The sequence below is a fragment of the Lissotriton helveticus genome, chromosome 7 (assembly GCF_964261635.1).
Source record: "Lissotriton helveticus chromosome 7, aLisHel1.1, whole genome shotgun sequence".
In the NCBI taxonomy this organism is placed as follows: Eukaryota; Metazoa; Chordata; class Amphibia; order Caudata; family Salamandridae; genus Lissotriton; species Lissotriton helveticus.
This window is the reverse complement of record NC_136068.1, coordinates 1611135439-1611149019: the sequence shown is the minus strand read 5'-3', so window position 1 is coordinate 1611149019 and position 13581 is coordinate 1611135439. Positions and strand designations below refer to the sequence as shown.

General features: G+C 44.0%; 1 protein-coding gene across 6 annotated transcripts in view; it reads right to left on the bottom strand.

The window, feature by feature from the left end:
* Positions 1–545: 545 nt before the first annotated feature.
* LOC144770594 (DNA-directed RNA polymerases I, II, and III subunit RPABC5-like) overlaps positions 546–13581 on the bottom strand; it is a 77734-nt gene continuing 64698 nt past the window's right edge. For all 6 annotated transcript variants that reach the window (XM_078655256.1, XM_078655251.1, XM_078655252.1 and 3 more), the window contains exons 2-3: positions 4719–4823; positions 546–1422 (exon numbers count right to left, since the gene is read on the bottom strand). In XM_078655256.1, coding sequence (XP_078511382.1) covers positions 1314–1422; positions 4719–4813 — 204 coding nt within the window. In that variant the 5' untranslated portion in view covers positions 4814–4823 and the 3' untranslated portion in view covers positions 546–1313. The remainder of the gene's footprint in view (positions 1423–4718; positions 4824–13581) is intronic.

Sequence of the window (13581 nt, the reverse complement as noted above, 5' to 3'; positions counted from 1 at the left end):
CTCGCTATCATTATCCTCACTTTACTTAAGGCAGATTCCTGGTAAAACTCATCATTGGGCACAAAGCCGCTCATGGCCCATTCCTTAATCTAATTTTTAATTCCATTATTATGAACCGTGATCTTTAATAGGAATAATTAACCTACTTCCAACATCAACCTTAAAATATGAATTATGTTATATTCTAACCTAATTGAATATATTTAATTAAAATAACTCAACCCCATACAGTAATGCAACAAATAATAATTTTAATTAAATGAAGCAAATTAAAATAACATTGCCGTAAATGATTTCTTATACGCCCTCCACCAAATTAAATTATAACCGTTATTCAGATCCTAATCCTAACATTAAGTACATTATTTAGTAAATTTTAAACATAATTCTTTCTATTAATACTCACCCAAATTGTAAACGTTGCGGATTTAAAAAAAAAAAAAAACGAAACCTGAATAAATGGTCTTCCAAACCCACCCTTTAAAATTTATATTTTAAAATCAATATTATACTTACATTAAAAGTAAATCTCGGGACACCCAATATGAGTCACACAAATAAGCCTTTATTTCTTCCATTTCAGTGATCTACATGAAAGTACCAAGGGTGCGGACTGCGCTTCAGAAGGTAGAGGTTGGGGGGTCTGTAGAGCCTGACAAATAGGAGAATCGCTGTTTAATGTCGTCTTTGAGTCACATGGTAAATAGGCTACGTGGACATCCTCACAGTGATTTTTTTACACACATATGATTCCTGTAGTTTTCCGGGGGCTGTAGTCCTACAGTATGCCCATGTGGGATCTCTTATCACGGTGGGCGACAATATCAGGGGGGCAGGGAGGCGACTAAGAGTTACTTATTGATTGTGGCCAGAAAATGCAAATTTGTTGGGTGGAAGGGGGGGGGGCGGAATTCTGGTATTTCAACTAGTACAGTCAGAGTGTGCTTGCAGGTTACTTCTCCACGGTGACCTGCAAACCAGAGTTACTTTTCGTAGGAGTGAAAGGAGGGGGCAGCGTGGAGAGGAATTTTCAGTCTTAGTGTGCACCACCATTGGAGGGCTTCTGGGCACACAGAGAGGGTTTCTCTTCAGAGGATCTGAGGTTTCAGCCTGGGTGGAGGGATAACTTCTCAAGGAGGTTACAAGGGGATCTGCTGAGTAATTCTCCAAATTTGGCTGCAGCCCCAAAGGCATGAGGTTACAGCTGCATGGTAGGCTACAGTAGTGGAGCGGAGCTTGGGGATAGAACGCTTCAACAGGTGGTAGGGGTTACTTCTGAAAAGTGAACTTCTCCATAGCAACTTGAAGTTGGATTACTTCTCTAGGGGGGCGTAGTTCAGTAGCTTCTCAATGAGGTCCACATGCGACAAGAGCATCCGACGGCAGCAATACCGCTTCAAGCCCAAAGCATCCAGGGCATCTCTGAGGACAAAATAAATAAAATGTCATCAGCACCTCCTGCGGAAAAGCTTAATATTCAAGCAGTTGGGGTATTTCATCTGCCTGGTGGTGCCAGTTTGCAGACAGGTGCCATTTAGCTTCAACATTACACAATTCAGTTTCTAGTAACAAAAACAGTGTCCAGATTTTGCCTAGGTAAACAAAATATGACAATTCATGTTTTTACTGTCACAAATCACCAATGATTGCCTGAAAAATTTTAAAATAAAACAAGAGACCCTTACATCAAATGTCTGCACATAAAACTAAACAAGTTAACACATTACAGAAGCCATTCTCATGCACACCCTCTGGCAGCTGATGGGTGGCAGCAGACATTAGAACGTCCGTTTGTGCACACTAGAACCATCTACTCACTAGGGTTGCTTACAATAGTTAAGTCTGCATGCATATTTGACTTGGAAAGCATAAAAAAAATTCAAAATAAAAAGAATCGATGTATTTTATGTGCAATATTGGTATTCAGTCCAGACCCTGTGAATTTATAATAGGAGGTTAAAGGTCAAAAATACCTTACACATAAAGGGACAGCCCCCACTTTTATTCGAAAGTCCAAACTGCTGAAAATATTAAGAGTTTTTGGAATGTGATATAGGTGATGCTCTTTACATGGCAGCTCCTTGAGCTGCCCATCACCCTTCAGATCTAAAAGTAGGTTCTCTGCCAGGTCACAATGCCTCTACGCCGTGTCATGGCCAATGTAGGTTGTAAGATTATTCATGCACATTTTGTCATGGCCAATGTAGGTTGTAAGATTATTCATGCACATTTTTCGCCATGTCTGTTCAGCATCACTATTCTCTATTTAGTCATAACAGCTCTCTGACATCCAAGATGGACCATACTGATGCTGTATAATTCTTACAGTCTGCATTAAAAAAAGCTACAAATGACTGTGTCATCTATTACCATCCCAAGATGTGGATTTATAAACGGTGCCTGGAATGCAGGGTTAGGGGGGTCGTAAGCGGAGGAGACGCCTGGACCAGATGCTAGTGGTTGAGTAGGATCTGGTTGCACCTTACCGCCTCTGAAGTCATAGGGGCAGAGCTTGTATTTTGAAAAGGAGATCTTTCTTGGAGATGGTGTTTGTGATGTGAATGAAGCAGCAACAACCTTATGGTGAAAGCCATTTCATGCACGTACATTTATTAAATCCCGGAGACCTCCTTAGAATGCACGCTGTTCAAGGTAAAGTAATGGATTGTGGAGGAAGTGATGAACACCCTACATAGGCTCACCATTAACTCACACCATCGAAGCCTTTGCCACCTTTCTGGCCCTCATAGGACTGAGCAGGGTAATTCCACACCCGGGCATTGGCAAAGCAATAGGTTCCGCCTACGCAAGATCTACTGGTTGTTAATGTGTATTTAATTTTTTTTTCCTTAGCTGCTATGCAACCTGGTTTAAAGTTGAGGAAAAAAGAAAAAGCAATGACGCAGCCAGCGCTGATCACACCATATCACTTTTTTTCTTAAACCACGTTGTACAGCAGCTTGTGCCTTTGCCATGTAAAAAAAAGTATGAGGGGGGTAAGCTACACAAGGGAGGTGCGAGGGAGGACGGTGGGGGCAGCAAAAACGGACAGTGGGAGGCGGGAAAGGTGTTACAAGCAACACAAAGGAGGTGCAGGGAGGGAATAGCAACATGAGAGAGGAGTGGGGAAGGGAGACTGACTGCAGGCACATGCACTCAGAGTGCATACAAAAAAAAAGTACCTACTGGTGTGTGCAACCAGTGGAGGGACTTTGGCTGCAGGCTGAAAGCTGTACTAGGTCCATGCCCCACGGCAGGGACACACACTTGAAGCGCTTGGAGGAAGCAGAAGGTGCCGACTAATCATAAGCAAGGAAACACGAGCTATGTGGAAGCCACACAATGGTAAGTAATGGGGGCAGGGGGAGGGGGCTCTATACCCGTTATAACTTTTTTTGTTTGGTCAATAGATTTTACCAACAGTGCACACATGCTGCTCAGCAAAACCTAAAACAGAAGGGTCGTTGTGATCAATGGGCATTAGTTGGAACCGATGGAGGTCAGTCAAGTGAGGCCCAGTCAATAGATGGGACTAATAGAAAAATTCAGACTACAGGGGTATGGCCAGAGTCATTTTTGCTGTGACACAATGTGGAAAATGTGTAATATTTTACTTGGCATAAGCTGCAGCCATGTTGGCTGTGGTATCCATTTAGGTTTCCTTCATAATTCTTTCGTCCTTTCACTCTGCTTGTGCTATCTATTTTAGTTGACTTCCTGAGTCAGCTGAAAGCAATGTACGTGCTGAGAGTTGTAGCTGCCAGTACATCGGTTAACTGTCAGTCATCTATTGCTGCCATCAGCATTTCTGTTCCCCCTCCCACTTTTCTGACCATGTCGTTTTTATCTGCCCATGTTTGTTGGTAACTATTTCTAAAACAGTCCTTTCCATTTTTGTTCACGTGCTTACAATGCACCAAACCTGTATTTAAAGGGCACTGGTTTGTGAAGCCAGTGTACTACTTCAGGTGGCACGAGAGTGCTGTGCGGATGTGGTCCCACTCATGAGTGATTAATAAACTTGTTATTTATTTCCTACTTCAGTGCTGATCTCTACTTTGTTGGTTTTTGAACCCATGGACAAAAGGGTGACCCTGCACCAGTGTACCCCTAAAACGGTATATTTCCACAATAACATGGAGGCTGTGCTTCCCTTCTACTCAGTCTGGTCCTCAGATGTCCCAAGCAGCAAGGTGCCACCTCTCACCGCACTCAGTGCCATAGATTAGCCTGCCTCCAGTGGGCAACCCATGATAGTACTTGCCATATTGCAATAAATCCAGGGGAAACAAGTGTTCTGACCCTTCAGCGCCATTAGCCGAACCCAGTGCTGTGTTAAAGATTCAGATTCACAGTGCAATCCTTGACCTAGGTAAGGCGATGCAAACAAGCACACTATTCTAGAATGTAGACAAAATCCACCCAGTCACCACTTGAGACAGACATGCAGTGTTTCATGCAATGATGTACTGTCCCACACTACAGTCTGCGGTGCGCATTATGCCCCAGTAATCCAAGCCAGAGCAAGCCGTTGTGACCGGTGGGACTCTGACCCATATGAATGCATGGCCTTGCTGGCCACCAAGGGTCTTTCTGTGCAGGGAGGGTGGGCTGTGTGTATTATTATTATTATTATAAAATTTCTAAAGCGCGCAAATACCTTTCGGTGTCTCGGCGCTGCGCTGTGTGTAGAGACAAACATGTCAATATGTACTTACCCCTCAGTGTACTCTGCCTGCAGGAGGCCCAGGTAAGCTTCCCATTTGTTACCGACCACCTTGCCACAGGTGAAGCATCTCACAGGAATGATCATAGCGCTGCCACTGTGAAGAGAGGACATGTGAGCCACAGGAGAACAGGGTGTGGCTGAGCTCGTCAGCCGCGCAGTGGAACACCAAAATGTCCATCCCAGAACAGATAAAACATTTTTTCAATAAAAATAATGATAATAGCAGACAAAGTAATATGATGTTCAGCGATATTTATACAACCGAGGGAATACCCTAAATCAGTGGTTCCTAACCTGAAATCCGGAGACCCCTGATATCCGCAAAGCCTCTTCGGGGAGTTTGCAACTACTTAGAGAATCAAATATTAACAGATTGAGAGTGTGTATATATTAATAAAGAAGCTAAATGTACAATTTAAAATTTTTAAATGTACTTGATGTGGGCATGAGTTTGAAATTGGAGACTAAAAAAATAAATGAGTATCCTAGATTGATTTGTGTGAGCACTTAAGTGCATCAAACAGAATATAGTATGGATGAAGAGTGGCCTGAATTGAATTGAGAAAAGCTCCAACCTTCATGTTAAAATGTTATTTTTTTATTGTGTTTGTGAATTAATAAAAAACAAGTTTGTGATTTTATTTGAATGTTTTTCTGTATTTTGTTGTGCATCGTTTTCGTAGTTCAATTAATCTACAGTACTTAGGCTGGGGCCCTCGGCTAGCAGTCATGACTAGGGAAGGGGGGTGGAACCCCAGATTCAGATAATAAATCGGGGGGGGGAATTCAGTAATGATTAATTGGGGTCCCCAGAAGTCACAACGATAAGAACCACTGCCCTAAAGCTCAGCAGCTCAGACAAAGACACAGAATCAGGTTTATCAAGTCAGATGCAGCACCTCAAAATACAATGCAGAACAGTTTCCCTTATAATCACAAAGCGCACAGAAAAGCAGAATAACCTTCTCTGCCACCACAGGTGAGTGCTGTGATGCCCTGACACACTTCCTTCGCTCACAGGCTAATTTTACTCCTCAGGAAATACCCTATAAACAAGCACGGAGGAGAGTTTACTTACCAGAGTATTACAGTCTTCTATTAGCTGGAGGGGTGAGAAGGGCATGGCCTATGCTTGGTTGCTGATGCCCCACGCTCAGTCAAAGTAGTGTCATCTTGTACTTGGACAGCTGCGGGATCCCCAACCACACCACTCCTTCTGCAGAACCCTCATCAGGATCAAGACGAAGTCCTTACCACCTTCAGAGGGAAAGGGGCCCTTTCTTCAGGAGTTAAAAGGGGATGAGCCCAGGAGCAGAGGGGAATAAGAAGGAAAGCTATTCCTCCCACATGCTCAAGGCTTACAGTGACCACTCACATAGTCCATTTGTTTCAGGGTGGTAACACATGATCTGGTGGACCTCCACTCCACCGATGTCCCAAAGCCATATACCAACGTCCTCATAAATTGTGTTCCTCCATCTAAAATGAACCCCGTACGGAAGCCCTCCCTCCTCCCCCAGCAAACAGCTGCATTACATTCAAGAATGGACTTATTTGTTGCTTTGCCTAAAACCACAGCTTCGGGGTCACTGCATGGTGTAAACCATGTCCATCAGTACGCACCGCTTGCCATTAATGCTATAGGAATTCAGGTGATCATCAATGTGAATGGCTACTAACCAGTGATTAATTTGAGCCGGTGGGGGCAACCAGCACTCATTTTGTGGACCGGAACTCGATTTCTGGATTAGACAATACTGAGTGCAAGAGACAAAAAATAAAACAAAGCGGAAACAGAGGAAGAGAAAGGGAAAACCCATTATAAAGGGAGAAAGCAGGAACCTGCTAGTGTGAGATAAAGAGGCAGGAGTGTCATGTATCGGATTAAAGGGGCATGGGACGAATTCTGGACCATAGAGCCTTGGTATTGGGTGCGCCAACATTTAACTGTACTGGCCGCGGGGTTCCAAGCAGAGCTTTGGACACCAGCACTCATTCTTTTAAAAATTAAGCACTGCTACTGATTGAAAGGATCCCTCTCCATTTCCACAACCACTGAAAGGGAAATTGATGGAAGATTTGGGTTGGCCTCCAGTGTGTAGCCAGCAGGGCATGTTTGGAGGTAAATCTCCAGATCAGTAATAAATATTGGACACAAAACTGTTCAGCAGCTTGGGGATTTGGATGAGTCAGAGTGGAACGAGGCGTTGGCGTCACCCAGAGAGGCAGGCATATCCATGCGATTTCGATTGGTCCAATTTAAAATTTTGCACAGAGTTTATTACACCCGCACAACACTCTATAAAATACACAGGGCAGAACATCCCTATTGCTTGAGGAATTGTGGGGAGGAGGGTACACTGCTCCATACTTTATGGGAATGTCCCACTCTACAAATATACTGGAGAAGCGTAGCGCGCACGATCAGTCAGACGCTTGAAACCCCTTTCACACCTGACCCTCTGATATGCATACTGCATGTGTGGGGACCGACAGACCTGTCACTGCCTGGGAAGCGCTGGGCGATCATTGGTATGATGCTGGCGAAGCGTGATATTGCACAGAACTGGGGAGCACCGACTACCCCGACGCTATCGCAGTGGTGTAAGAACATGGATATGCTTATGTTGAAGGAACGGGAGGTTTATAGACAGAGACTCAATCCACGTAAGTGGAATAAAATATGGACACCATGGAACTCGTATAGAGGGGATATTTGTGAGCCGTTACCAGAAGATGAGGATGCAGATAGCTCTGGGGAGGAGGATGAGATGGACTGAAGTAAGATCTCCGGGAGGGACCTTGTAGGGGGGGTAGTCTGGGAACTAGATTCTGGGTGCATGGACGGAATAGCTAGTGATCTGCAATGAGAGTAATGTACATGTAGGCTCTACTCACGATGATACTGTAATTGTTCTATGATGCGGATCGTTCATCTTGACCCTATTATGTAGTATGTTCAGAGTTGGGATGAAAATGGAAATTTGAAAAGTTGCTCCAAGGATTGAATGCAGCTGAATGTTGACGCTGCGATGATACGATGAATATTCGTTAATGCTAATTTGTGATGGCAACAATAAAAACAAATTTTCAAAAAAAAACTGTTCAGCAAACAAGGTCTGAATTTAGCAAGGCCTAGGTCTCCAGCAAGAATGTATTTGCCAGCCTCATTTCCCATTCAATAATGGATTTGTAGCTGCCAAACAATGTAGGCTTTCCACCCAGGGGTGATTTACAGGGATAACAAGTCCTCTCTACCAGTATTGTATGCACTGCAACCCAACCCAGAGATTGTCAGGGTTAAGCTCCAGAATCCGAACCATGGGGAGACAAAGCACGTCAAGGAGAAACAGGGGAAACAGAAGTGTGGAAGTGGGGGGAGAAAGCAGCCAGGAACTTTGAAGGACCCATGAACATAATACAGATCAAATCAAATAAAACCAAGGGCATTTGTTAAGCGCAAAATTCACCCGTAAGTCTCATGGTGCTAGCGGACAACTCAAATAGAATCCGCTAAGAAAAGAAAGTCGGTTAGTTATCAAACAGCCATGTTTTTAGATCCCTACGAAAACAATTGTAATCAGTGATGGCGCGAAAGTGTAAAGGCAGTTTGTACAGCAGTTCCTTCTGATCCCTACTCCAATATTATCAAACTGCACAATGGAGTTTCCACTGTGGCGGAGACAACGAGAGGGCAGACATGATGGGAAAGGACAGTTTCTCATGTCACCAGCATGATTGTATCTGTCACCAAACTCAGCCCCCAGACCCAGCGCCTTCTACAATGGTCTGGATGATCAAGGTTGCTGTGCAGCACCTCCTCTGAAAGGTCCCCGTGATCGCGGCCATACTTTAGGGGGGTCTCGGATTCCAGAAATTCTCATGAATATAACCAGGGATGCGGGGTCCATCTGTTAAAACCTAAGGCGGGTCGGGGACAAACGATAGTTGCCCGGCGGTATTGCCTCTGTGACCCTCTAGTTATTTAATCAATGAAGAGGCAGGCGCTGGAGACTGGAAAGCAGGAAACAAGGTTTTTATTCTCTCCGGAGGAGAACACAACGAAACGGACAGAAGGTATCGTTCTGAGGTGCTCTAGATACATTTCTGAGGCCTGGCCTCTTATACCCTGGTTTATGACTTTATTGTAAATTACACATTCATGTTAAAGCTTTGATGTATGGAAAAGACATTCCCGGAAATCCCCTTTGGGCCCGTTCCCACACACATTTACAGTTGAAGTCCCCACCCTAGTCACAATAGGTGATGAGTATCACGCAGCTGGATATTCCGCCGATTCACGGAATGTGGGGGGTTTGATCGGATCTCATGGGGTGGGGGGCTTTGATCAACCCGGGGATCCTTTGATGGGGGAAGCTTTCTATTGTACGGGGAGGGGCAAGGAATGGTATCGGCAGAGCTGGGTGTCGGCCTGGGAACGGGGAAGACAAAACGGGCACACAGGGAAAAAGGGGGTTTGCATCTAAGGGCCGGAGATCATGAAAGGGAAGCAGGGAGGTGTCGCGCTGGGAACAGGATGAGGGCCTGGGGCAGAGCAGCGCCGAAGAGGGGTTTATGACTCAGGGCAGGTGCAAGCAGGGGGTGGTCAGTGTGCAGGCTTAGTGAAGGCGAAGGGCTATGTCAGGGGCTAGCAGCATGCAAAAGGGTTCGTTCTGATCGGAGCATCTTAAAAATGGCGGGCGCGCACGACAAAAGTGTGGCATCAGGGGAAGAGACAAGATGGCGCAGATAATGTTCACCAAAACGTACTAATTTTCAACACATCATCCCAGATCACTGAGGAACTCACCTACACTTAGGGAGATATGTGAAGGTAAAATAGGTGTAGTTCCGTTTCTGATATACAGGCTTCCAGACATTGGTTCAGGATGCTGGACTAAGTGAGCTTCAGGATTTCTCCCTCCTGCCCCCTGTGGACCTCCAGATTTGCAGCTTCTTCCAATTACTCTACTACCGGAGACCTACCTTTGGGAATTGAGAGGCTTATATCACCCATATGCAGTTGGGCAGAATGCCAAAGGAAGCGTTTTAACAAGCTCCACCTTCCAGTGTGCAAAGGCCTTGGCTGCCAACAGCACTCAAGGGCCTGGTCACTACCACCCACCATCCCCTCTGGTCAAGCCTCACCTACAGGCGCCCTTGGAGTTCCTCTGAGAGTGCCTAAAGATCCACCATGATCTGATTAGTTCAATGTGTGATAATATAACTACAACTCTGTCCAAGTTCAGTTGTCAAGACCGTCCCACCTGCTGAGCAGTTGCGATGCAGGTGCTCAGTCGCGACAGGCCTATTGGTTGGCTCTCTACTCTATTTTTAAGATTCAAAAAATACATTTTCCAAAGGTTTTGCATTTATCAGTGTATGGGGGCTTTAAGGATTTCAGAGAATGGACACGTTATGAAGAATGGGCTGTGTAGTATGACAATTAGCAATACTTGCGTGCACGGAAAGGGATTCCTTCAACTAGAGCTTCTAAATGATTTCAAAAATCCAGGTAATCAAGTCATATGCAGTACCCAGGAATACACTGTACAACAGTCTCCTTTAGACCTCAGTGCAGAGTACGTCACATGCCTACGTCACATCAGCTTTCTCTAAGAACATGGGCAGATAGCAAGGATCCTCTTCAGATCATCATCTACACTGGAACTTTTACATCCTCAACAATAGCCCCAAATCTTGCCTTGCAGGGAGGCTCGATAACCCTAGCCCGCCCGGGTCCTTTTACTGCATACATTTGCCAAGCCCAACATCATGGAGTACCATGAGCCAGAGGCATCGACAGGATCTCGGCACTCTCCTACCCTTCCCAGCATGCTGCATCAGAGGTCACATACACCGCTTTTGCACACTCTGATCGCTAGTTTGTTGCTCCTCCGTAGGAGGGAAGCAGAGTCAGACTGAAAGGCCAGTGAGCAGGCAGAGGGTATACATAGAAGACTTAGAACAGGACAGACCCAGTCACACCAAAAGGAGGCGGCAGCTGTTCCTCTTAACCGTGCTGGCTGCTGAGGCAAGGCAGTTACCAGCTGTGCCATGTATGACTTGTATACAGTCTTGACATGGTCAATATACTTATACCCTGGCCACCATGAACCACCAACATCTCTAGTGCACAGTTTTGAGGCAGCTATTTGAAGAAGCATCGGGCCTGTTGGCGTTCTTCGGTGCACGGATTCACCCTCTTCTCGCTCCAGCATTTACTCTCCAGCATCCAGGTAGAGTTAGTCAAGCAGGAGTCCTCAGGAATGGAGGAGGGTGGAGGTGAGAAGGGCACAGCGTTTTTTGGGAGCCAATCAGATGAATGGTTTCAGCTTTGAGCTGGCACAAAGGAGGTTGTTGCCCAGATATAGGATTTGCACTTTGGGGGAGGAAGACCAAGGAGAGAATTTGGGAAGTTTAAATGACGGCAGGGATACGTATGTGGAAAGAGACTGGTCATAAGTTGAGGCGATACATTTATATTGTTGCAGAAATGAGAGATCAGACATTTAAAAAGAAGCGGAGTAGAAAATTTGGGGACCACTTGGAATGGCAAACAATGGAAAAAACAAGAGAAGGGAGTGAGGAGAGAAGGAACTGGGAGTGCGAGTTGTGAAAATAAATTAGATTTTTGGAATGGTTGGTATTGGTTGTCATTTTTTAGGTTTTGACTTGAGTGCAGCTGTTGCCATACAGTTATGCGTGGACCACTAGTGGGCCTTTGTCTCTGCCCACATGTTGGGAATCAGGAGTATGGGCAGAAATTGACTGCTTTCACTAAAAAGTGTTCAGTCTCCAGCAGCTGTGATCATTGTTTATTTATCAAGCTGCCTGAACTTGAACTTTCAAGGGTACACACGTGGTACTGGAGTGCTATTAAAGGGTCTTAGGTAACTAGATAATGTATGTTGGATTTTAACAGCAGCACAGATGGGAGGCACGGGGTCATTAACCTATATGGAGTTTTCGATCTTGCGTGACAGTGCAACTGACTCATTACCTTTAATCTAAACCAATATTCTACAGGTCATTGCTTCCACACAAATGCATAACTATTCCCATGCTATTTACTTCTAATGCTTCACTTGATCATACAACATTCCTTTAAAGCCAGACCCATTAGCATTGCCAATGCTTGTTAGATGCTTTCAGCAGGGAGTTTGGTCAGCTGGCAGACTCTTCATGGGAAGCTTTCCTTTTGTGAAGAAGTTCAGACCAGAACCTCAATGTTAGTCAAGGTTGTTTAGGTTAAAAGTATTGCAGAAGGATTGGTTGAGTTCCTGGGTGAACAGGCCAGTTTGGGGAGGAAGCCGGTTTATGTTTTTTCATGTAATACGATTTTCTACAGCGCAAACTTTACCCAAAGATGTCAGACAGCTTTACAAAAGGACCAGTTACATAACATAAGGACTTCAGAGTACATGAGTTCATTAAAGAAACAAACAGAAAAACTCTAAATTCACACAAGAATGGTAGTAAGTACATAAGTCTACTACAGATACTAGTGGCTAGAGTTTTATATATATATATATATTCACTGAAAAAAACATAGGTTTTAGGCCTTATATAGTTAGGAATTAGCATTTAAAAAAAACTTTGAAATTCACTGAAAAAACCATAGGTTTTAGGCCTTATATAGTTAGGAATTAGCATTTAAAAAACCATTGAAATTCCTCCTATATAGTTAGTTGGACTAACTATATTTGGCGCACCCGCAATCCACTGCTGATGATGTCACATATTACATCATTCATGACATGGTCAGTGACATCACTGATGACATCACTGATGACATCTCAAATCATCCAGTGACTGTTTTTCTGTAAAGTTTAAATATGTTTTACATATTGAAGAACGAGTGGATGTATAAGTGTCTGGATGAAGGATTTAGTAGGTGCGTGACTGACTGTATGTGTGAGTGATTAAATGTGTCTTACTGAATGCATAGGTTAGTGACTAAACTGTGTGAATGTGTGCATCAGTATGTCTGTTGTGTAAGCTGCTGCATGCGTTGATTAGTAGCTATATGAGTGGCTATATGGGTTATTGATTGGTTGCCCAAGTATTTGTATGGGAGACTGAGTGTGTGGCTGGCTGGGAGGTGTGTGACTCTGTGCAGATCAATTTGTACTTGTATTAGTGATTGTATAAGAGAGTAAGTATGTGTTAGTATATGTTTGAATAAGTAAGGTGTTGTGTGTATAACTGTATAGATGAGGAAATGGAAGTGTGATTGATTCTTTCATGACTGACTAGGTGTGTGAGTAACTCCAAGGATGAGTGGCAGTGTGCGAGTGTCTGCATAGGTGTATGAGTGCATATGATAGTGTTGCATTGATGAGGGACTGTATGTATGAGTGATTGTATGGGTGAATGAGTGGATGTGTGAGTAGACCTAGGAATCAGTGAGTGCCTATGTAGTAACTGGTATTGGTATGTCAATGGTTTCAAGAATGGTAGTCTGTATTTAACACTGGGTGTATCAAAGGTTATATTAGAGTGTGAGGAGGTGCATCGTATTATCACATGAATGATGTAATCAGTGATGTCAAATGAGATGTCAGTGATATCAGTGATGTCATTTGAGATGTCATCAGTGATGTCACTGACCATGTCATGAATGATGTAATATGTGACATCATCAGCAGTGGATTGCGGGTGCGCCAAATATAGTTAGTCCAACTAACTATATAGGAGGAATTTCAATGGTTTTTTTAAATGCTAATTCCTAACTATATAAGGCCTACAACCTATGGTTTTTTCAGTGAATTTCAAAGGTTTTTTTAAATGCTAATTCCTAACTATATAAGGCCTAAAACCTATGGTTTTTTCAGTGAATTTCAAAGGTT